The 26,127-nt window shown below is 40.9% G+C and overlaps 1 protein-coding gene across 1 annotated transcript in view; it reads right to left on the bottom strand.

Annotated features, from left to right (window-relative positions):
- Positions 1–3,672: 3,672 nt before the first annotated feature.
- The window catches only part of LOC126200594 (ribosome quality control complex subunit NEMF), a 74,182-nt gene continuing 51,727 nt past the window's right edge, over positions 3,673–26,127 (bottom strand). The window contains exons 11-17 of the mRNA XM_049936721.1: positions 25,200–25,394; positions 17,774–17,886; positions 6,268–6,490; positions 6,072–6,187; positions 5,730–5,872; positions 5,293–5,633; positions 3,673–4,093 (exon numbers count right to left, since the gene is read on the bottom strand). Coding sequence (XP_049792678.1) covers positions 3,895–4,093; positions 5,293–5,633; positions 5,730–5,872; positions 6,072–6,187; positions 6,268–6,490; positions 17,774–17,886; positions 25,200–25,394 — 1,330 coding nt within the window. The 3' untranslated portion in view covers positions 3,673–3,894. The remainder of the gene's footprint in view (positions 4,094–5,292; positions 5,634–5,729; positions 5,873–6,071; positions 6,188–6,267; positions 6,491–17,773; positions 17,887–25,199; positions 25,395–26,127) is intronic.

Genomic DNA, 26,127 nt, shown 5'->3' with positions numbered 1-26,127 from the left:
TAGGAATGCTGTTATTCTCTGTATATGTAAATGAACTGATTGACAGGGTGAGAAACAATGTGTGGCTCTTTGCTGATGATGCTGTGTTTTATGGGAGGGTGTCATCGTTAAATGACTGAAAGAGGATACAAGATGACTTAGATGAAATTTCTAGTTGGTGTGATAAATGGCAGCTTGCTCTAAAAGCAGAAAAAAGTATATTAACGTGGATGAGTAAGAGAAACAATCTCATAAAGTTTGAATAAAGCATTAGTAGTGTGCTGCTTGACTCAGTCACATCAATTAAATACCTTGACATAACATTACAAATGTGATACAATATGGAATGAGCAAGTTAAGATAGTAGTAAGGAAGGCAAATGGTTGACACCAGTTTATTGGGAAGATTTTAGGAAACTGTGGGTCATCTGTAAAGGAGACGACATATAGAACACTGGTATGACCCAATCTTGAGTACTTTTTGAGTGTTAGATCACCACTAAGATAGATTAAAGGAAGATGTTGAAGCAATTCAGAGGCAGACTGCTAGATTTGTTACCGCTAGATATGATCAACATGCAAGTATTACGGAAATGCTTAGTGAACCCAAATGGGAATCCTTGGAGGGAAGGCGATGTTCTTTTTGAGGAACAGTACTGAGAAAATTTAGGAAGTGGCATTTGAAGATGACTGCAGAATGATTCTACTACTGCCAATGTACAATCTGCATAAAGATCAAAAAGATAAGATAGGAGAAATTAGGGCTCGTATGGAGTGAGTGGAATAGGAAAGGAAATGACTAGTAGTGGTACAAGGTACCCTCTGTCACACCATATGAGGGCTTGCGGAGAATGTATCGAGAGTTAAACTTTACAACAAACTTCACAAAAATGTAAAAGCAAATACTGAGGTCAGAAACCTTTGGAAAATCTTTAGTTTTCCACTCTTATTAATTCATGCGCGACTTTTTGTCAGTCACCTCTGTCTTGCGTATTAACCTATCTTTCGCCTTTAAGCTCTCAGGTTTCCAAATCTCATCCAATACAGTCCCCAACAATCAGTCTGCCCTTCTCATTCCACCCATAAGTCTCCCCTGAGCTGGGATTCTGGGCGACTTTTCTGAACTCTCCCTATTTCCAAAACCTCACCAGTCCTTTTCCTTCATCTCTATTTCTTTCCCTTCGACTGTTCTGCCATTAGAAGAAGCTACTGGCTCTAAAAGATTCCAAATTTCAATACCTTTTTACGTATTTTCTCCTGCTGCCACTTGGTGCATGGATATTTTTATCATTCCAATTAGATGTAAGTAGTGTATTATACAAATATTTAAATGTATGAAGTGCATCATCTGTAATTTTAAATATGTATGCATAGAAATTACATTCCCCTGTATACATGTAAATTGATTTGTTCTATGTTTTATGCATAAGTTACCTTGGTGACATCAGGACCAATAAAAATACAATACCTACACAAGAATTCTCAAATCAAGCTAACAGTGCTGTCGTCTTCCTGGCATACTAGCACTGTATGTGTGGGCGAGAGTTCCTGTGTGCTACTGTGATGCGTGCAGCAGTGTCGGTACCATAGCTATTGGCAGATGCACCCACCTTGATGGAGGAGTCAAACAAAGCCTCTCTCACAATGCCCTTTCTTTCTTCATCATCATTTCCTACGCTGATCCTGGCATACTAGCACTGTATGTGTGGGCGAGAGTTCCTGTGTGCTACTGTGATGCGTGCAGCAGTGTCGGTACCATAGCTATTGGCAGATGCACCCACCTTGATGGAGGAGTCAAACAAAGCCTCTCTCACAATGCCCTTTCTTTCTTCATCATCATTTCCTACGCTGATCCTTCCCTTTACTTAAGACATATGGACTTTGTACAAGTATAAAATTTGTATAAGGGAAGGACAACTTCGAACCAAATCCTGGAATTGAGAATTTTGTTAGACACAAGTACAGAGCAACCGGAAGTGAGTGGCAAATGCCCACAGCAAATCTGACTTCACATGCCACATGTTGTTGCATCTGTGGAACCAGTCAGTAAGGCCGAGAGGATGGCACAAGTAGTGGGAAAGCTTGGTGGCACCTAAGAAGCATCCCAGATGCAGTAGCGTACACATGTAGGAAACTGTTCACCTGCAACCACGTGGAACAAACATGGGGTGCAGTAGTTTACCAGTTGTAAGTGTGCTTAAAATGAAGGTACCTGTGAGAGAATATGAATGAATGAATAATAAATGAATGAGTGCTTGGCTCTCTAGTTCTGAACCAGTACAAGTCAGATGACTTTTAGTCACTGTTGATTTATTTACAGCCACTGCGAATCTTAACCATCAATGAATGCCACCTTTTCGAGAACTGATAGGTGATTTAAAGCAGATTCAGTTTTGATTACACTAAACATTTCTGTATTCATTACATCCATGTGTGTACTTACGTAGCTGTTCAGTATGAAGTACAAAAGCACAGGTACAAATGCTGCACTGCACTTACTCCTTCCACATCAGACAACTCCCTATGGCAGCCTATGTGGTACAGCATAACTAGCTTACTTACTTTGGCCTCCAACTCTTTCCCCACCACCACAATTAGTACTCAAGATGATTTACAGATGGTCCAAATTTTCTCTGTGTAGCTGGTAAGGATTGATATGGTCCATAAACAGAAGACACAGTCTCAAGCTGAGCACTGGGTAATCCCATTCCTTTTGTAATGACACGACACTAGGCAGATGGGCTCGATACCGTAATGCAGGCCACTTACGGCAATATGCTGACCTAGTAGTGTATCACAGAACTCTCCGGGCATTGCCATCTACCTGCAGGTCAGTCCCTCGATGATCACAGAAATCGTGGACACACTGGCACGTGGCATATGTGACTTCAGTAGCTGTGACACCACAACAATCTTGTTTCAGTGCAAATAAATGTTGACCATTCAGCCAGGCTTGGACGTGTCACAGCAGTGAGTTGTCAAATGTCACAGTGTTAGCTTCTGCTAAAGATCACTGCCAATATACTATCATCCTAACAGGACCGCCTGCCAACAGGGTCCAGCCGCTGCCCGATGGGCCACAGGTCGAACTGAAGCTCTCCTGGACATTCAGGTACTTAAAAAGGGGATAATGGAAATATTGAAAATCACAGGGATTGAATAGACAATGCTCTGGCTACCCTGAATTCTTCATGCAGGTAACCTCTTACATGGAATATTCAGGGGTAGACCCTACCGTGTGAGGGGTGATGCATTGTAACGACCCCCATCCTGTTTAGTGGCTCTTGAAGCTCTATACTTAAATGTTTGACATAACACTTCATTCATATCTTGTTTCTTTCTGAAAGAGTGACACAATCTCTGCAATAGTGCGTGAGAATTTTCAGGTATGTGCCTTATGGCATATTTTACTGTGTAGATAAGGTTGCAGTCAGGACTGCTTCCCCACCAACAGGACATAAAGTCACATGCCCACTGCTCAGTGGTAAAGTACTGTCAGACAATTTAAGTCATTAGTCTTTTAGGGTAGCTAACTTTTCTTATGCTCCGTTTCTACCATTTAGCTGGTATCACGTAAGTGGGGGAAGTAATGTTGTTCTTGCTTGGTGTTTCAAATTTATTATTTGTACAGAAAAGGGCTTTGTCATAGTGTTTGAAATATTACTATGTAAGAAAAGCAACAGTAAAACACACATTACAAAAAAAATCTTTATTTTCATTACGAAGCACAGCATATATATAAGCTCAAGTTTTCCAAAACTTATACCCGATGAAAGACATTATTCCTCTCCAACAGTACGCACAACAATTTTAGTGTCATAATCTCATTTTCCTTGTACAATTCTAACATGTAAAATCAGAATTTTCTCCTGTATGATCGTGTACAATGAACATACAGAAAAGAGTTCACAAAATATCATTTACGCAGTTTTTGCAACTGTGGTGCCGAAATCTTAACTTTTCCTGGTATGTTCCTGGACAGGTCTTCATCCTTAACACTTTTTATTAAGTCCTTCTCTCTTGCAGTTGTGGTATGATCTTTGAGAAACACGTTGAGCGCAGTTTTGGCAGCCTTTCCTCTCTTGCCTGTTCCTGGTGTTATTTTTACTTTGAACCTGCAAATATAGTTAAGACTATAAATAAAACAGTGTAATTTTACTGACCAGTTTTTCATCTTATCTGTCTCACTGTAATGCATAAATTATGGAAAATTACACAAGGCACTGAAAATACTGTTGGGGTACAAGCCCCAGCTCTACTGGAACTACATAACAAAATATCCTGGGGACTTATCTTGTTCTAGACTTGCTCAGATGGCTATTCTGAGAAGGGGGCACTAGTATATAAGACAATTTGTCGGAATGGGGAATCATGCACTGGCCAAACATGTTACATCTTTTAAGAAGAATGCTACGAATAAAGACAACACGACGGACAAGATCAGCCGGGGTCGGGGGACTGCTTTTGCCAACCCTTGCTTAGATACAGAGTTTAGTGTTTCAGGCATTCGTTGGACTGTGGGCAGTGTTGGAGGCACAGCACTGGCTGCTATGACTTCAGCGGTGGTGAAACAGTGTGTCCTCATTGCCACCCACAGCTTCAAAGAATACACTAGATGGAAGAATCTGTGAAATCAAATTAACAAAGGAGAAGAAGAGAACATCGATCTTGAATTTATGATTAGTCAGTCTTCAGTTTTTCAAAAATATGTCTTACTATAGTCTCTTATGAGACATCATTCATTGTGTGCCCAAGGCTGGCAATAAATTTTGACAATGCTAACTTCAAGCCTATTGATTTCAGTAAATGGGATAAGCAACTATTTTGTAGTGTACTATGGGTCAAGAACTGTATGAGAGTACTGTACGACCAAGCACGGTCAAAGTCGCCGTAGTTTAACTGTAGCACTCCCACAACACAAATAATCTGTACTGACAACAATTAATACTCTGTTGTTGATGATCTGTACTAAACAGTTGAGGCCTCTCACCATTCAAGTCATCTATATATTAAAGTTCCTTAACTCTAAAAACAGAGACTGACTCCAACACGCTTTCGGCTCACACTACCTCCTCAAACTTAAAAACACATTAATCACTCCCCTCTTTGTTTTCCCATGCTATTTTTCTGTTTCATATCTAGCCCCTACTTTTTATGCCGTGTGAAAGGTACAGGTTCAACTGTGTTTCTTAAAGTTACAAGCCTGTAGTACTGTTCTGTTTTGGTAGCTTATAAGAAGTTCTCCTCTATTGAAAATATTTTTAATATTAATTTTTTATTTTAGTTTTGAATAAAATGCTTAATAGATACTGACTTGTAGTTAAGTAGTGTAGTGTACGGCGCTACAACAGGAACTGCAAATAGTAGTTCATCTTCTGGAAGGGGGCAACCAGTGAGAGAATCCAACATGTCCACTTCAGCTGATGCCGTCACTTCCACTTCTTCTGCTGCACCTCCACCTCCACCATCAGATTCATCCCCACCATGCTCCTGATTGCTAGGCTTTGGTGCCGGGCGCGGCCGACTCTTCTGTTCGGCTTGCTTCCGTTCAGCAGAAGCTACAACCCCATTAGTGCCTTTACTTTTCTGATTCTTCCCTTTAGCATCCTTAGCAGATTTTTTACCCTTTTTGCTCTCCTTTGGAGAGCCTGCTGACTGAAAAATTATTCAGAGAATTCATGTGTGGAATGCGTGTGAAAGATACATCACTGTAAATCAATAATGTAATTCTGGAAGTAGGGTAATACTTACTTGCAAAATTTCCATGCGTAGCTTTCTTTCTTCTTCATCTTGATCCTTATACTTTTCTTTAATTTTCTTCAGTTTTGCTCTCTGTCCTCGTTTCAACTGTTGCTGAGACTTGTTACCAGATTTTGAGTCAGAATCTTCAGCAACTGCACAATAATGATAATTACTTCAACATTACATGGATCAAAAGCAACTAACTTGTGACATAAATTACAGAGATTAATGATAACTATTGATACTGCACTTGTACATAATAATACTGCTTTATTTTCGTGGGGATGAGCCATACCATCTTAGTAGTAGTACATTAGAAAGAACAGTTGCATTTTTTAGTTTTTGCTTTACCTTCATTTTTCTGTTGTGTTGGTTTCTGCTTTCTGTTTTGATGCCTGCTAGCCATTTTCTGATCATCCGTATCATTTACACCATTCTGAGGTTTATTTACTACATGAAGATTCAATCTGAAATAGTGATTAAAGTAATTAAAGTCAACTTTGCTGATAACTATGATACTTTCATCATGTTAATCCCTTTTGCTTGCCTGTTAAGACTGTGCTCAATTTTGAGTTCCACATCAGGAAACATTGGTTGCCCCTCTGCAATATCTTCCTCATTTGGTGCATCACTATCATTCATATCTCCTTTGGCTGCTTCAACAGCTTCAATCTCTTTTGTGCTTTCATCAGCCTGTAGGTCTTCTGCATCTTCATTGTTTTCCTGGGAAACTGCATCATCATGTTTCTCATGAGAATTGTCTCCATCTCCTAAAATAACACACAACATGCAGAAATCACAAAGAGAAAAAAGACCACTAAAATCTTGATGAGATTGGTTGGTTTGTGGGATTAAAGGGACCAGACTGCTACGGTCATCGGTCCCTTTTTCCAAATCCTAAAAACACCCACAGAGAATAAAAACGATTAACAGAACAGAACACAGACGACACAGAACAAGAGAAACGGAGATAAAGACCAGGCAAAACGAATTAAATCACCCAGAGTGTGACGGTGGTTGGCCGACCATAGGAACAAAAAAAAGGAAAAGCCAACCACCGAGAGCACATTAAAAACCGAGTTTAAAACCGTAGGCCAAAAGCCAGAATCAACACAAAACAATAAAATAAAACACAAACACTCAGATTAAATGATAAAAACCCCCTGCCCGAATAAAACGTAATACTAAGCCAGCCATAGCAGGGTCATCAGATAAAAGGGCAGGGAGCATGTCAGGCAGTGCGAACGTCTGCCTGAGCACAGCTAAAAGTGGACACCCCAATAAAATGTGCACCACAGAGAAAACGGAGCCGCAGCGACACAGAGGTGGGTCCTCACGGCGCAATAAGTGGCCGTGTGTCAGCCGAGTGTGCCCAATGCGCAGCCGGCAGAGGACAACAGACTCCTGGCGGGAGACCCGAATGGGCGACCGCCACACAGCCGTCGACACCTTGATACGACGGAGTTTGTGTGGTACGGGCAGGTTGCGCCATTCAGCGTCCCATAAATTGAAAATTTTGCGGCGTAATAGTGCCCGCAAATCAGTCGCCGGGAGGCCAATCTCCAGAGGTGGTTGACTGGTGGCCTCTTTCGCCAGGCGGTCAACATTCTCATTCCCGGGGATCCCAACATGGCCTGGGGTCCAAACAAAGACCACAGAGCGGCCGCAACGGTCAAGAGTAGACAGGGACTCCTGGATAGCCATCACCAGACGGGAACGAGGGAAACACTGGTCGAGAGCTCGTAAACGGCTCAGGGAGTCGCTACAGATAATGAAGGACTCACCTGAGCAGGAGCGGAGATACTGTAGGGCACGAAAGATGGCGACCAGCTCAGCAGTGTAAACGCTGCAGCCAGCCGCCAAGGAACGTTGTTCGGAATGGTCCCCTAGAGTGAGCGCATAACCGACACGACCAGCAACCATCGAACCGTCAGTGTAAACAATTCCAGAGCCCTGATACGTGGCCAGGATGGAATAAAAGCGGCGGCGAAAGGCCTCTGGAGGGACTGAGTCCTTCGGGCCCTGTGCCAAGTCGAGCCGAAGGTAAGGGCGAAAACTCTTGATGAGAAAAAAATTTTACTTATGGAGTGGAGAACAGATATGCTTCCATCAATAGCACGAGAGAGAGAGAGAGAGAGAGAGAGAGAGAGAGAGAGAGAGAGAGGAGGGGGGGGGGGAGGGAGGGGAGGAATTCCGACTTTCAGAACTAGAGTGTCCTTCATTTGACTAAAGACAGGAGAGAGTTGGAGGGGGGAAAACAAGGATAACCAAGAATGTTCTGAAGATGCAAAGTCATACTTCTGAATGAAATGAATCCCACAAGATACTGCGGGGAACTTGTGTTAAGTCTGGAAGTAGGAAATGAGGTACTGACAGAAGTAAAGATGTGGCATGGGGACATGAACCATGCTCACATAGCTGTCAGTTGAGCAATTGCCTGCAAAAGACAAAGTTCCCGGGTTCAAATTCTGGTCGAACACACAATTTTATTCTGCCAGGAAGTTTCAAATGAATACAATGTTAATGGCAGAAAGATTAGGGTTTAATGCCCCATCAACAATGAAGACATTTGAGTATGAGCACATATTCAGATTGGGGAAGGTAATAGGCAGTTGCTGTTTGCTATTTCAAAGGAAACATCCTGGCACTGGCTTTAGATGATCTAGGCAAACCTTAATCTAGATGGCCAGACAGGGCTTTGGACCCCACGCCTACTGAACACAAGTATAGTGTAATGTGGAGGGGGAAAAACACTGAGCTTGATAGCAAGTGATAATCTACAGAGGAGCGTCATTAAATAATGCAATGCAAAATCCAGGAAGGAATGTAACAATATTATGAAAAGGAAGGTTGCTACACATCACACAGCGGAGAGACTGAGTCACAGATAGGACAACAAAAAAACTGTCACAAATAAAGCTTTTGGCCATTAAGGCCTTCGTCAACACCACACACACACACACACACACACACACACACACACACACGACTGCAGTCGCAGGCAACTGAAACCAGTGGTGATTTCAGTTGCCTGAGACTGCAGTCGTATGTGTGTGTGTCTCATCTATTGTTGGTGAAGGCCTCATTGTGAAAGTCTTTTCATTGTGCCTATCTGCAACTCAGTTTCACTGCTATATGAAGAGCATCATTAAATACAGTGAGAGAGGGAAACTTATAAATACACCATTCATATTTCTATCATTTCATATGTGAATTTCTTGGGCCAGAAGGCCACATAAAACCCAGAGTGATATCCTATGACTTTAAACAAGCTTTGTCATTGTCAGAAATATGTCCGTCAACAAACAGCTGCCATGTGATGTTTTGAACGCACACATGACCAGCACTGAAGAAATGCATAATTCTTTGAAAATCTGTGTAAGTACTTCAATCAATACCTTCAAAATTTTCTCTGTTGAATCATTTATTAATCCCACTAGTGTAAATAAAGTAATACATCCATAGATTGGTACATATTTATAGTTCACATAATGCCATCATGTAGGTGCACATGAAATACCTAAGTACTGAGTGTATCTTTTCTGACAGAGTTATTCTAACATCTCAGCCACACACAGGGCTTTTACTGATCCTCAGACTTGTTGATAATACACTATGCCAGTAGAGCACTTGCCCACAAAAGGCAAAGGTCCTGAGTTCGAGTCTCACTCCGGCACACAGTTTTAATTTGGCAGGAAGTTTTATATTAGCACATACTCTGCTGCAGGGTGAAAGTTAATTCTGGAAACATCCCCCAGGCTGTGGCTAAGCCATGTCTCCGCACTAACCTTCCTTCCAGGACTGCTAGTTCTGCAAGATCCACAGGAGAGCTCCTGGGAAGATTGGAGACCAGGTACTGGTAGAAATAAAGCTATGTACTTTGGTAGATCAGTCCATGAAAGCAAAGGTCCTGAGTTCGAGTCTTGGTCCAGCACACAGTTTTAATCTGCCAGGAAGTTTCATATCAGTGCATATTCCACTGCAGAGTGAAAATTCATTATGGAAACCTCTGCCAGGCTGTGGCTAAGCCATGTCTCTGCACTATCCTTCCTTCCAGGAGTACTAGTTCTGCAAGGTTTGCAGGAGAACTTCTGTTCAGTTTGGCAGGTAGGAGATAAGATACTGGCAGAAGTAAAGCTGTGAGGATGGGTAATAAATTATGCTTGGGTAGCCCAGTTGGTTGAGCACTTGCCCGCGAAAGGCAAAGGTACTGAATTTGAGTGTCGGTCCAGCACACAGTATTAATCCGCCAGAAAGTTTCAACTGAAACTTCATCCATGAAGTATCCAAAATGAATGTGGGCACATGTTAAAGATCCCCACCTGTAGATCATGTGACCAGTCAAGACGTACTACACCAAACAGCTGAACAATTTGAAGTCAGTCACAATCAAATGCAAAGAAGCACAGTTTTTAGGAACTTTTTTTTTTTTTAATGATTTGAAGCCAGTCACAATAAAATGCAGGAAAGCAGGGGTTTCGGACACATTTTTTTGAAATGAGAGGTCCAATTTCAAAAAAATCACCATCAAAGAAAACTAAAAATGTGAATCTGGTCAGAGAAGAGTATTTTGACAGCAGAATCCCCATGAGTGGCTCAATGGCCCAGATACTACCACATTGATTAGAATGGCCAAGAAGAGAGAAGACGTACTCCATGGTGGTCAGCAAGCTCCAGTAAGGAGACGGTGCTAAGAAAGGGAGTAGTACAGGAAAATCAAATGCATGTTAGAGTGTTAACCTACTTTTAAATAAACTTCTGGTTTCTTCTCGACTTTTCTTTCAGTATCATGGATCATTTTAGAACAGACATAAGTAGTCAATTTATATTACAGCAAATTATAATTTCATATGAATGTAAATACAAAGAGTGGTGGTTGTTTGATTTGGCCTTGATTTTTACAAAGAAAACAGCCACCACTTTCACATTTTATGTTAAATGATCTGAAAATTCAAATCAGTTGAGGGAGAATTGTATGTTTTGAAAGTTTGTTGGAAACCAGTGAATGGTTCTGCATATACTGTAGAAGACTATCAACTTAAACAGTTTGTATATTGTTTTAAATTGTTCAGTTTAAAATTCAATTTTTGTCCCTTTGCATGCAGCTGCAATCTCTGTTAGCTCCATGATTAATATGGTTCATGATGAACACTTGTTTAAATCAACTAAAGACAGCAAAATAGCGTTTAGATCACTCCTGGACAAATGAAAACATGGGGAAAGGGAAAGGTATTTCATTTGTAAGTTACATGATGCCTGCACATTACAATAATTGGATTAGCTTCTTGAGGAATTAATGCAATAGATGGCTACACAGGAGTGTATTTTAATGATGGGCCATTGATGCTTCCAATGTATTCTGCAAAACCCACAGGCCACGCCTGTGTATTAGCGGAGACATGACCTTCAGACTGTTACTTGCAGTTCTTGAAACCAGTAATCCCACCTCCCCAACTGGGCACATATGAACAGATTTCTGTAATACACTATGTTCAGAGACTCCAAGAGCTTTCCCATTGTTCTCACCTGACAGAAGATTTTAATTGCGTCAGTTATTGTGAAGTACTGTACTAATGACCATACTTAAAAATTTATAAAATTGTACCAAAAAAGACCTTTTTTGTGGACACTGATCCATGAATATTAATGACAGTGAAATTTGGTATCCGCAGGATAGAGCGGATCAGGTTATGGTTGTGGAGGGGACCATAATCAGTTACTGTTAGTGGCACGAAACACACAAACTTTTATTTTCCTAAGAACCACTTAATTACACATTGCCTTAAAAGGATCAAATTAAAACAATATGCCTGAAGGCCTACTTAAGAAAACTTGCGATACCTCCTGGGCTGAAGGCCCAAAACCACACCAAAAACAAGAACGGCTGAAGGCCTGAGCACAAATTATGAAAAAATTGCTTTAAAAAATACATGCAGCAGAAGGCCTTATTTAAAAAAAAAAAAAACATTTCATGTAAATACTCGGCTGAAGGCCACACAAAAAACATTGAACAACTCAGGGGTTTAGGACCTGGATAACAAGAATTTCAGACAGAGCAAATTTTTTAAAAATTTGTTTTAAGCAAATCAATTTTCAACATTTTAATTTAAGATGGCTGAAGGCCTTATCTTAAGAACATTTCACGTAAAAGCTCAGCTGAAGGCCACACACTGGACATTGAACAACTCAGGACTTGGGGCCTGCATAACAAGAATTTCAGATGGAACAAACTTTCAAAATTTTAGTTATAAAACAAATCAATCTTCAAATTTTTAATTTAAGTTGGTCGAAGGCCTCACACAGTACCTCAAACTAAAAGGATAATCACAATCTAAAATCAACAGAACAGTGGTGCTCAGAAGTGTTCTGAGGGCCGGCCTGAGGAGGTAGCTCTAACGTAAGGTGGAGTGAGACAGGCAGCCAAGAGTAAGGTTAAATAGTCGGATGGCAACCCGACCCAAGGACGGCTGAAGGACCGACAATGGAAAATATGAGCCAAGGATGAAGATGACAGCAGCACTACATCTTCCAAATTGGCGTCTAAGAACAGCCTAGACACAAAACCACTGTTAAGAATAAAATGAACACACAACTAAAAGGCTGTCAAACTACACGCCCTACCGGACAGCATTAACACGGCGAGGAAAAACACACTGCCAGAAAACTACGCTAATGACCAAGGCAGGTAACTGGGGTGTTAACAGCCACAAGGCAGAAAATACCGCTGGTGCACTTCATTGGTAAGTAACAACCAATTTAATAGTTAAAGACCATACAGGAAGACGGCTGCAAAATTTGGCCGACTTCAACACACCGTACGTTGCTGCTAGCCGGAACGTCCCAGGAAGCAACAACCGACAATGAACAAAGAGATGTCACAGCAGTTGAGGTTTCATAACAGGTTAACTGATCACTCAACTTCAGTGTCCAGGTTCGGTGGGCAACAAACTTTGTAGCTCTCGCAGCTAGTGCCTCACAATCCGACTGCGCATGCATGCTGCCAGCAGTCGCGGCCTGACCACTCACTGCGGAGAATTCCTCGCTTCTCTGTCACAACCAACCGACTGCCACACACACCACCACACGGAAATATAGTGGTCACACTAAAGATGGTACCGCAGTACTAGTATTGATAAGTGCTGCTACTGCCACTGATGGAGGCAAATCAGCAACTTGTTATGGTAGTAACTCAGGGAGAAATAAGACGCCAATCGATTGTGACAAAATGCAAAAGAACAAACGGAATCAATGCGAGCTGGGCATGGCCCAGAAAAAAAAAAAAAAAAAAAAAAAAAAAAAAAAAAAAAAAAAAAAAAAAAAAATTATGAGGGCAACTAACAGATGGTTTAAATATTTCTATACAATATTCCAACTGTGAACAAAAGAAAACTACAAACATGTGTAACAAAACTACAAAATTTGAGATCCAGCTTCAGAAAATAGCTCAGAAAAGTGCATACCTTTGAAGAAGTGGAGAAAAGGACGACGAACTGTAAAAACCAACACTATGGTGAGTAATAATCAAATGTTACTTTTACTACTTTTACTACTGTCTTAAATTTAACTATGTTAGGTCTATTATTTTACAAGTATTACAAGTTGTTATTTTAGGACCAAGAATAACGTCTTCCTAGCACATCAAACCTTCACAATACAAAGACAACAGCTGGTGTGGAGAAAAACAATGAGGGATTTGATGTTGATGTTTACCAACCATTCCCAACAGAGAAAATGAAGAAGGAAAGAAACAAAAGCAGACAGAAAACCATATGCAAGCAATGAAAATGCACTACAGTAAAATAATGGCTAAAAATGCCGCACTGTACAATGAGTTTTCAGTGAGATACAGTCACAACTTGTGAAATCAATTGCCTGTTGCCTCTGGCCTGTAGAACATGCACTGCAGTCCTGTGACTGCAGACAAATCGCAGATATCTGCCAATTTACCCAACATACCATGGGACTTGGCATCTGGCCAGAGCTGAGAGACTAGATCTGACTGCCCAGTTTGCATGTTAGTGGAAAACAACAGCCCTGAGATTGTCATTAATCAAAAATATCAGTGGAACTGGCAAGTAGTTCTGGCTTGCAGAAATTTGCTGAGTGTGGCCAACTAATCTTTAATTCTATTACTTGGATTATAACTACAGAAAACTGTTCATTTGATATGACAAAGGAAATTCAATGAATATCTGAGACTTACTCTTCTGCCAAAATTGTTACCAAATATTTTAAATGTATGAGGACTTGAATAATTTTTCTTAGCTGTAACTCTAGCTTGTTAAACAATTCATGCAAAAGCTAGCAAAGTTTTCATACTTTTACATAAGGTTTCTTATGCGGTCACCAGGAACTAGATCATTCAATGTTTTTCTCAAGCATCTGATGTTGACCAATAACCAATAACATCAAATAGCCGATATCACAAAAAAGCTACAAAATTTTAAGCAAATGATTCACATGGATCTTACAGTTCATGAATAATTTAGCGAAGTATAAACAAAACTAAGGAGAGATTATCATTTACTTGAAGCTGTTTCCACACCTGTTGGTGAGTATGTTTGCTTGTACATGCGGTCAAGTTGTAAGGTGCCCCTTCTCTGCAGATAAGATTCATTTTACTTTATTTCCAGTTTTGCTATTTCACATATGTGAAGTGAATGTATCAGCACTGCAGTACTTACAGAATAAGGAGCGAGTGGTAGATTCCCATGGTGGCTAGCAGAGGCAGTTGACCATCTGCCGCTTTCAGAGACAGTGGAATGAGATGTCAATGCTGAAATCGTTCATGATGTCAGCAAAGAGATGCGTAGGGAGAGTACTTTTATTCTGGTGAGAATCAAGTAATTGTTATTAATAAATATTTGCTAACAAAAGTTTTCTTTTGCCACTCGGACATTAGGAGTAGTCTACGGGTCATAAATTTTACAATACCAGGAAATGTTGATATTATTAAATAAATGAATCGGTTTGGCATAACTAAAGATATACGATCTTATACGAACTATACCAATTGTACGCTCAAATTACAAGCTGGGCACCATAGTCAAGTGATCTAGTCATGCGGTAGGCCATGCTCTCTTACGGTTAATAGTTAGCCTATTACCAGTTCAAACAAGCTCATTTTAGTGTGTTTCTTAAATAAATGCACCTTAATGGCATCCAGTGTGAAAATTATTTGCACAAAAAACTTCTTTCCACTTCATTAAGTAAAACATAGACAGTAATATTGCACTTTCAGAATCTGATGGTCCTGTTATGGCTGTGCAGGAAGACATAAAACTACAAGAGCATCTCCACCTAACAGGAAGGAAGAACTCCTGCACGGCATTTCACTAAGTCAGTTCATGGACAGACTGGCTTAATTATTGTATAACTCGGGTGGGAAAGCGTTGCCAGTTATGCTATACACTTCTTATACCACCATCTACAGACTCAGCAGCTAAATGGAGACATTTCTGGAGATTTAGTATGAGTAGGGGGTTCTTGCAAAGTGTTGGAGGATGCATATTTAAATTGGAAAAAGAGAGACAGTGTAAAGGCTAGCAACATCATTGTGCAGTTACATTAGCCTATGCACCACACACTGATTAGCTTCTGGTGAGCAGTTGCCATTCTTCAAGTTTGTTTTTTGCATCAATCTTGGAATTTCCAAAGTTATAATTCTTTGGGAACTATTTCATGCATGGCACTGTTCTTTAACAGAAGACAAGTGTGCTCAACCATGCAAAATATAGAATTAAAAATTCTCAACATGCCAGGATATCAGGGGTAACTTAACTGAATTACCTATGTTTGTCTAAAATTTTGATGGCTCAGATGTACAACCACAAGCAACTGAAAAGATAGATATGAATATAATAGAGGGAAACATTCCACGTGGGAAAAATATATCTGAAAGTGCTGGCAGGTCAATAGACACACAAACAAACACAAACATACACACAAAATTCAAGCTTTCGCAACAAACGGTTGCTTCATCAGGAAAGAGGGAAGGAGAGGGAAAGACGAAAGGATGTGGGTTTTAAGGGAGAGGGTAAGGAGTCATTCCAATCCTGGGAGAGGAAAGACTTACCTTAGGGGGAAAAAAGGACAGGTATACATTCGCACGCACATGCACATCCATCCGCACATACACAGACACAAGCAGACATTTGTAAAGGCAAAGAGTTTGGGCAGAGATGTCAGTCGAGGCGGAAGTACAGAGGCAAAGATGTTGTTGAAAGACAGGTGAGGTATGAGCGGCGGAAAATTGAAATTAGCGGAGATTGAGGCCTGGCGGATAACGAGAAGAGAAGATATACTGAAGGGAAAGTTCCCTTCTCTGGAGTTCTGACAGGTTGGTGTTAGTGGGAAGTATCCAGATAACCCGGATGGTGTAACACTGTGCCAAGATGTGATGGTCGTGCACCAAGGCATGTTTAGCCACAGGGTGATCCTCATTACCAACAAACACTGTCTGCCTGTGTCCATTCATGCGAATGGACAGGTTGTTGCTGGTCATTCCCACATAGAAAGCTTCACAGTGTAGGCAGGTCAGTTGGTAAATCACGTGGGTGCTTTCACACGTGGCTCTGCCTTTGATTGTGTACACCTTCCGGGTTACAGGACTGGAGTAGGTGGTGGTGGGAGGGTGCATGGGACAGGTTTTACACCGGGGGCAGTTACAAGGGTAGGAGCCAGAGGGTAGGGAAGGTGGTTTGGGGATTTCATAGGGATGAACTAAGAGGTTACGAAGGTTAGGTGGACGGCAGAAAGACACTCTTGGTGGAGTGGGGAGGATTTCATGAAGGATGGATCTCATTTCAGGGCAGGATTTGAGGAAGTTGTATCCCTGCTGGAGAGCCACATTCAGAGTCTGATCCAGTCCCGGAAAGTATCCTGTCACAAGTGGGGCACTTTTGGGGTTCTTCTGTGGGAGGTTCTGGGTTTGAGGAGATGAGGAAGTGGCTCTGGTTATTTGTAACATAAATGCTACAAGTGGTGTACAAAATACACCACGCCCCTAATCGTGCTATAAAAATTGGCATGACCACCTAAGATTTAGATAGGAAACTGGGAAGTCTAGCATCATCTCTGTACCTTTAGCAGGAAATGCACCACTACATCATTCCCAAACTGTGTTAGAAATGTTTAAGGAACAGTCCTTGGATGTGATAAAAAGGTAAAGTTGTCATCAACTGAAAGGTTGGTTTAAACACCACGGTGCTTTACTAGGCATGTCCTTTTGAAGGTGGCATAACCTTGCCTTCGTTCAAGTTTTCAACTGATTTACCCAGCCCGTTATAAGTGAACCTATGGTTTAATGTGGACTCTAAACCGCAGGGCAACTCAGCATTTTTTACCTCAACAAATACTGCCAGACAAAAAAAGTAAAAATAGAAACACTATCAGTGACCAGGGATCGAACCTGAGACCTCTGGATCTGTAGTTTGGTACTTTATGTTGAGCTGTACAAAGGACATCGTAGAGCTTGTCATATAACAGGACAGTTCCCCAACACATTTGGTATCTTATGGTGTTCATTTGACAATGTACTGTGGTTGTCATCAGGCTGGGAGGAGGTCCTGTACATTGCTTTGTGTATGTCTCTATTCAATTGCTCATGAATACGTAACAAAAACACATAAAAGCTGGTACTAGGACTTGCATCTCAAGGAAACTACAAAGAAGTGAGCAACCAGAAAAGATATGGAAAGAGGGAACAGATGTTAAGAATCTCAAATCAAGTACAGTCTATGGAAGTAACTTTTGAAATAAACAATTTTCAACATATAAATAGTACATTATGGACTATAAAAACAGTTATTTATTTTCTTTAAAGAGGGTAGTAATAAGAGTGAAAAAAGAGTCACAGGCAAAATTATAGTCAAGTAACTGATAACTGATGCAATAACTATAAAGGGAAAGAAATGAATTAATGGAATAAATATGTAAAGAAAGGAGGTTGAAGAATATAAAAAAAAAGAAAAGAGAAAATTATGTGGAAGCAGCAGCTTTAACTTTCACAAATAAGTACATCAGTTTTGAGAGGATAGAAATCCCACTCATACCTTCATCATCGCTATCAACCAGTTCTATCTCTTGGTCCTGCTCTGCCGAGATATCTGTTACTGCTGATATAGCATCGTCTTCAACATTTCGGACTTTCCTTTCATCTTTATGCCTATGAAAAGCAGTATATTTTATTAATTAACCTGATAAAATGAACATCACATGCATAAATCTTTATCTGAGATATCATTATCAAATGAAACTGTGCTGTTATGACAAATGCTGTTATTAAGTAATAAAACATCATGCTAGCTGCACAGCCATAAAACATATGTTAATTTATGAAAACTGATTTTTATAGATCTGAGACAAACTGCTGCTTCCATAAACAATGTTATTTTCAAAGCTTGGCAAATGAATACACACAGACAGATTTGTCTACAGTTTCTATTATTTTCACATTGTATGATGTAGAAGCTCACATAAATATTTAATAATGTAACCATGAACAAGTTCTGTCATACAAACTGTTTTGCTCAGAGCTTAGAAATGAGTTTCTTGGACATTCATCTAAAAAAACGTCTTTATGAGCAATCACTATGAAAAGTAACATAAATGCTGAATGGGGGTTGGCCTACTGTTGAGATAAGCTCGTAAGAAGTGAAGAAGGTATCAAGAACCACCACATTACAATGACAAGTATACATTTCTGTAAGCCCCAAGAAGGGGGGGGAGGGGGGGGGAGGGGAACACCACGCGAGATGCTGCACAAATGAGAAGAAACATCCACCAGTAATTTTCAAATATTCGTATGCTGACAGCATACACAGTTAGGACAGATGGAGACACGAGACATATTAGCTAAAAATAGTATGGAATGTTGGAGGAAATAGGAAGAAATACAAGAACACATGAGGTCAGTACTTATTAAGGTAAAGGGAGATTAAACAACAGCACTGAATGACAGTAAGAGCAAAGAATACACTGAACACATTTCTTTTTTTCATATACAGAAGCAACAGTTTGTTTTATTCTAATAACAAATGTATTTTAAAATTTGACACAACTCTGAAATATAACCAGGTCTCTATCGCACAATTCTTTATTAAGTGTTATGCGTTTCAAAATTTCAGCAGACAGAAGCTGTGGAATGAAGTGTTCAAGAAATTAATGACAGAAGATAGACATAAGTGTGCACCTAAGTATTTTAATATATAGTAATTCGAAATGGTATCATAATTACATAAAAATAAAACTTTAGTACCAAGCTCACGAATGTGAGCACATAAACTGAATACAATACAAACCTCTTCTCACGTAGGCATGTTTGACAATCCTGTCAGCTATCGAATACTGCTTTGTACTGAAGTTTGATTTTTATGTAAGCACACTACTGGCCATTAAAATTGCTACACCAAGAAGAAATGCAGATGATAAACGGGTATCAATTGGACAAATATATTATACTAGAACCAACATGTGATTACATTTTCACACAATTTGGGTGCATAGATCCTGAGAAATCAGTACCCAGAACAACTACCTCTGGCCGTAATAATGGCCTTATACGCCTGGGCATTGTGTCAAACAGAGCTTGGATGGCATGTACAGGTACAGCTGTCCATGCAGCTTTAACACGATACCACGGTTCATCAAGAGTAGTGACTGGCGTATTGTGATGAGCCAGTTGCTCGGCCACCATTGACCAGACGTTTTCAATTGGTGAGAGATCTGGAGAATGTGCTGGCCAGGACAGCAGTCGAACATTTTCTGTATCCAGAAAGGCCCGTACAGGACCTGCAACATGCGGTTGTGCATTATCCTGCTGAAATGTAGGGTTTCGCAGTGATCGAATGAAGGATAGAGCCACGGGGCGTAACACATCTGAAATGTAACGTCCACTGTTCAAAGTGTCGTGAATGCGAACAAGAGGTGACAGAGACGTGTAACCAATGGCACCCCATACCATCACGCAGGATAATACGCCAGTATGGCGATGATGAATACATGCTTCCAATGTGCGTTCACCACGATGATGCCAAACACGGATGCGACCATCATAATGCTGTAAACAGAATCTGGATTCATCCGAAAAAATGACGTTATGCCATTCGTGCACCCAGGTTCGTCATTGAGTACACCATTACAGGCGCTCCTGTCTGTGATGCAGCGTCAAGGGTAACCGCAGCCATGGTCTCCGAGCTGATAGTCCATCCTGCTGCAAACGTCGTCGAACTGTTCTTGCAGATGGTTGTCGTCTTGCAAATGTCCCCATCTGTTGACTCGGGGATCGAGACGTGGCTGCACGATCCGTTACAGTCATGCGGATAAGATGACTGTCATCTCGACTGCTAGTGATAGGAGGCCATTCGGATCCAGCACGGCGTTCCGTATTACCCTCCTGAACTCACCGATTTCATATTCTGCTAACAGTCTTTGGATCTCGACCAATGCGAGCAGCAATGTTGCGATATGATAAATTGCAATCGCAATAGGCTACAATTTGACCTTTATTAAAATCGGAAACATGATGGTACGCATTTCTCCTCCTTACATGAGGCATCACAACAATGTTTCGCCAGGCAACGCCGGTCAACTGCTATCTGTGTATGAGAAATTGGTTGGAAACTTTCCTCATGTCAGCATGTTGTAGGTGTCGCCACCGGCGCCAACCTAGTGTGAATTCTCTGAAAAGCTTAGCTAATCATTTGCATATCACAGCATCTTCTACCTGTCGGTTAAATTTCGTGTCTGTAGCACGTCATCTTTGTGGTGTGGCAATTTTAATGGCCAGTAGTGTACGATACTATTTGAAATTACTGTATATTGGAATACTTAGATGTACACTTCTGTCATTAATTTCTTGTACACTTCATTCCACAGCTTCTGTCAGATGATTATATTTTGAAACACACAGCGCTTAGTAAAGAATTGTGCGATCAAGACCTTTCTATATTTCAAAGTTGTGCCAAATCTGAATGGTCGCCTGCCTCTACTGTGGAAGTATTTCTACATCAAGTAATGGATACTTTCAAATGAAATTAATATATGATTGAAACTGTACTAGTCAAGAAGAAATATATGGGAGAAGGAAAACAATATACCACAAAAAAACTACAATCATGAAAATTCCAATGTAAAAAAAATGAGGCACGGCAACCATTCATGTGTAGACAAATAATGAGTGGCCCTTGGCATAAACCAATGCTGGCCTTCATTCTTGGTCACCTGCTTCTCTGTTCCATAGCCCACCACTCTACTTTGCAATCATTCTTTTCCCTCTTGCATTTTACACACAGACCCCCTCTCATTCTGTCATTGCATACATCCCCCTAACCTTGCCACAACCCCTTTCTCCTTCTCCTCTTCCTATTGTCTGCTGTGGCAATATCAGTGCTAACCCAACTCAGATATATATATACATATATATGTGTGTGTGTGTGTGTGTGTTGGGGGGGGGGGGGGGGGGGATAAAAACTAAACAAAAACTTGAAAGCCAGTTGGCTTACGCAGGGTGACTTAGCTGCCCCTATCGGTTTTAAGCAACCTGTAATGTTGTACTTCGCATTGAAACTTGACGTTCATAATTTTCAAATTTTCTTGCTCACTACACCCAAACTACTGGTCCTACAGAAAAAAAAGAGCAGGACATTTTTGTACGAAATGCAATTTAGTTAAATTTTGTACTGAGATATGTTTTTGCTGCAGGCCACAGTTTTCGAATTATTCAGGAAAAAAATATAAAAATGACCTTCAAACACATCTCCATTCCCACAATCATCCCTCATCAGTCAGGATTTCTAGTATGTTGTTTGTAGCACTCCCTCCAACCACAGCACAAAAATTTTCAACTACACGAACTATTCCCTATATATGACATTTTCTGGTCTCTAACTGATTGGGCTATTATGCTGCCCTGCACAGCCAGCTATTTTGTTAATGTAATTAATTTAAATATGCCCCTAAGGTAATGAAAGAAAAACAACTTTTGTAAATGTTATGCTAAAACTAATCACAATGTGGTAATTATCTATTTTATTCTGTTAAAATTCAAAAAACTGTTGGGTAAAATTTACACAAATGTCAATTTTACAATCTGTAAGTGCTTGACTAAGCTGGTGGCATAATAAGGCCAGTCAATGAAGAGCAAAAAAGATTGAAGGTGGGAAATATATCATGCAGTAACAAATTTTTGTACAGTGGTACAAGGGAATGCCGTGAACAGCATGCTAGAAATGCCGACTGGTGGGGGCTGAGTGGAGGAATAGGGGTTTGTTATAAGGCTTGAATAACTCGAAAACTATAGCCCCTAGAGAAAACGTACCGTATTTACTCGAATCTAAGCTGCACTTTTTTCCGGTTTTTGCAATCCAAAAAACTGCCTGTGGATTAGAAACGAGTGCAAAGTAAGCAGAATTTCTGAAAAATGTTGGTAGGTGCCACCACAACTAACTTCTGCCGTCGAATATACACTCCGGGAAATTGAAATAAGAACACCGTGAATTCATTGTCCCAGGAAGGAGAAACTTTATTGACACATTCCTGGGGTCAGATACATCACATGATCACACTGACAGAACCGCAGGCACATAGACACAGGCAACAGAGCATGCACAATGTCGGCACTAGTACAGTGTATATCCACCTTTCGCAGCAATGCAGGCTGCTATTCTCCCATGGAGACGATCGTAGAGATGCTGGATGTAGTCCTGTGGAACGGCTTGCCATGCCATTTCCACCTGGCGCCTCAGTTGGACCAGCGTTCGTGCTGGACTTGCAAACCGCGTGAGACGACGCTTCATCCAGTCCCAAACATGCTCAATGGGGGACAGATCCGGAGATCTTGCTGGCCAGGGTAGTTGACTTACACCTTCTAGAGCACGTTGGGTGGCACGGGATACATGCGGACGTGCATTGTCCTGTTGGAACAGCAAGTTCCCTTGCCGGTCTAGGAATGGTAGAACGATGGGTTCGATGACGGTTTGGATGTACCGTGCACTATTCAGTGTCCCCTCGACGATCACCAGTGGTGTACGGCCAGTGTAGGAGATCGCTCCCCACACCATGATGCCGGGTGTTGGCCCTGTGTGCCTCGGTCGTATGCAGTCCTGATTGTGGCGCTCACCTGCACGGTGCCAAACACGCATACGACCATCATTGGCACCAAGGCAGAAGCGACTCTCATTGCTGAAGACGACACGTCTCCATTCGTCCCTCCATTCACGCCTGTCGCGACAATACTGGAGGCGGGCTGCACGATGTTGAGGCGTGAGCGGAAGACGGCCTAACGGTGTGCGGGACCGTAGCCCAGCTTCATGGAGACGGTTGCGAATGGTCCTCGCCGATACCCCAGAAGCAACAGTGTCCCTAATTTGCTGGGAAGTGGCGGTGCGGTCCCCTACGGCACTGCGTAGGATCCTACGGTCTTGGCGTGCATCCGTGCGTCGCTGCGGTCCGGTCCCAGGTCGACGGGCACGTGCACCTTCCGCCGACCACTGGCGACAACATCGATGTACTGTGGAGACCTCACGCCCCACGTGTTGAGCAATTCGGCGGTACGTCCACCCGGCCTCCCGCATGCCCACTATACGCCCTTGCTCAAAGTCCGTCAACTGCACATACGGTTCACGTCCACGCTGTCGCGGCATGCTACCAGTGTTAAAGACTGCGATGGAGCTCCGTATGCCACGGCAAACTGGCTGACACTGACGGCGGCGGTGCACAAATGCTGCGCAGCTAGCGCCATTCGACGGCCAACACCGCGGTTCCTGGTGTGTCCGCTGTGCCGTGCGTGTGATCATTGCTTGTACAGCCCTCTCGCAGTGTCCGGAGCAAGTATGGTGGGTCTGACACACCAGTGTCAATGTGTTCTTTTTTCCATTTCCAGGAGTGTATGTAGCGCTACACAGGCATGCTTTGCAGGCACGAAGATAAATACTGGCACCAAAACCTCTGCGTCATTTAAAAAAAAAAAAAAAGTGGAAGACGAGCTTTTTTCTCCACCACGAGTTTCAACCACTGCATTTTCATACATTATCCAATGAAGTAAATACAAATTCCGTATTGTTCATCTTCGAAAGTAGCAGCATTTCAACGTACTACGAAAATCCGACTTGCAAGAATGTTTGAGATGTTTGTCAATATGGCCAACTCTACATTCTGAATTTTTTCCTACCTGTGAGAAGAGATGGTTGCTAATAGGAACTTTTATGAATTGTGAATCACATGCAGTATTCTCTTTACCATAAGAATAATACAAATATAAACATTTTGCCATGTATTCTTTCGTGTTTGCTGCTATCTCATTTAAATCCTGTCTGCCTAATAAACTACGAAACTAGAGTAAGATAACAGCAAACGCGGAAGAATATACATATCATGTCATGTTATGTTTATATTCATATTATTCTTATGTCTAATAGTGATACAGTCAGAAGTGAAGCACGGAAATTAACTAGTTTTTTAAATCTAAGATGACTCTCATTTCTGTGCAGAATGTAATGTACTAAAGAGGCGTCTGCAAAGATTTTCAAACGGAGAAAAATTTTCACTGAACTCTCGTTCAGAACATCATCTATCATACACAGTGTATTATTTGGTTCTTGTTGATTATTATCAAACAAAGCAACAGTGTAAGTAACAACAAATAACAGTCTTGCCATTGTTTCGCCAATCAGACACTTCCTCTCTCTTTTCTTTCTTTTTTAAGCGATGGTAGTGTGCACAAAAGCAAGCCATGTCGCAAGCGGCAACAGGTCGTAAACACTCATTATCAGAATGCGACAAACAATGCATGACACAGTACAGTAATGCATTTTCAGCTTAGAGTAACGTAAACACCTATAACAAAGAGAACGGCACTTATCAGATCAAAGAAAAATAAGCAATCAATTCAAACCAGACGAAGCACGCGAAAAAAGATGGGTACCCGTATAAATACGGACTGAGCGAGTGACACATAGCAATGGCTACTTGGTAAAGCTTAACTGCTAAGCTTACGACTCGAACCAAACAACTGTAGCTGTATCATCATTCTTTCGAACTAAATTATGTCTCATATTACAATGGACCAACTTTGTTTCGATTTGGAGGTGCGGCCTAAAACTTTTCTCTCCCATTGAATTTCGAGTCTCAAATTTCAGGTGCGGCTTAGATTCGGAAAAATTTTTTTTCCTTGATTTTGAGTCTCATTTTTCAGGTGCGGCTTAGATTCGAGTGCAGCTTAGATTCGAGTGCAGCTTAGATTCGAGTGCAGCTTAGATTCGAGTAAATACAGTATCCCATTACAACCCCAAAGAATAAGGTCCTGTTCATTTTTTCTGTAGGACATGGGTTGCACATAGCAAGCGAATGAATGGTTGGTTTTCCTCATTTTTGTATATTACTACAACAAATATCTTACAGAACTGAAGAGTAAACTACACATTCCAATTATTAACATCAGATTCAAAAGTTGGATAAAATATTACTAATTTTATACTGTACCGTTGTATGGAATCATCTTCAAGTTTAAAAAGGAAGCTAAAGCCCATGATTAGATGGGAAGGTGGCAAGAAGTTCTTCTTTCCACGTATCATGAAGGCTCCAGTTGTCAGATATTCTCCAGTTGGTGCTGTTTTAGAAACTTGGTCACTATGTACCCACCAAGCACTGGTCACAACCTTTGCATCCCATGCCACACTAAAGAAAAAGAAATAAAACTTAGGGCACGACCTTATGTCTTTAACAAAATGGATGATAAAACAATTCAGAAGCATCTACACAAAGGCATGAATGATCCACAGCTAAAATAGTTTCTCTCCTTTCCACCACAGCTATTTCCTATTTTAAATATAATTTATCTGACAACTGCTTAGCACTTAACAGTGACAACACTAGAGTTCATTGTCACAGAAATGGCATAAACATTTTGGGAGGTGGGACTGCAGGTAAATTTCACTGCCAAACACTGTTGACGTTCACTGAAATATCAATGCAAATAGTATTTGCTTTTAAATTAATAGCATTATTGTATTTACCATCATCAGCCATTTGACGTATACTGCTAAATAAATGACTCCACTGGATTTTTCCATACATTATAGTTTTCAGTTACACTCAGTCACATTAATTCTGAATTATTATTATTATAATAACAGTTACACACCTTTCATTATATCACTGTCTCTGTCTTCCCTTGTCACTTTGAACCCAGTAAAGTATTTCCTTGGACTATTTTCCATCCCTTCATCTAAGTACTTGTTCCAAATATTTCTGTTTAATTTTTATTACAGTTGTTATGCTATTACTGTTTTCATTCCAGATCACTCCCTGATCCATTTGACTGTTTTCCTGTCTCTTCTAGTAATTTTCAATTTACATCTCTTGATTGATAACTGAACAAACAGTTCATCCATGTCTCACTGCCAAAAAT

This window comes from Schistocerca nitens, chromosome 1 (genome assembly GCF_023898315.1).
Source record: "Schistocerca nitens isolate TAMUIC-IGC-003100 chromosome 1, iqSchNite1.1, whole genome shotgun sequence".
Lineage (NCBI taxonomy): Eukaryota > Metazoa > Arthropoda > Insecta > Orthoptera > Acrididae > Schistocerca > Schistocerca nitens.
Note: the sequence above shows the minus strand (reverse complement) of the source record. Positions and strands in the feature narration are given on the sequence as shown.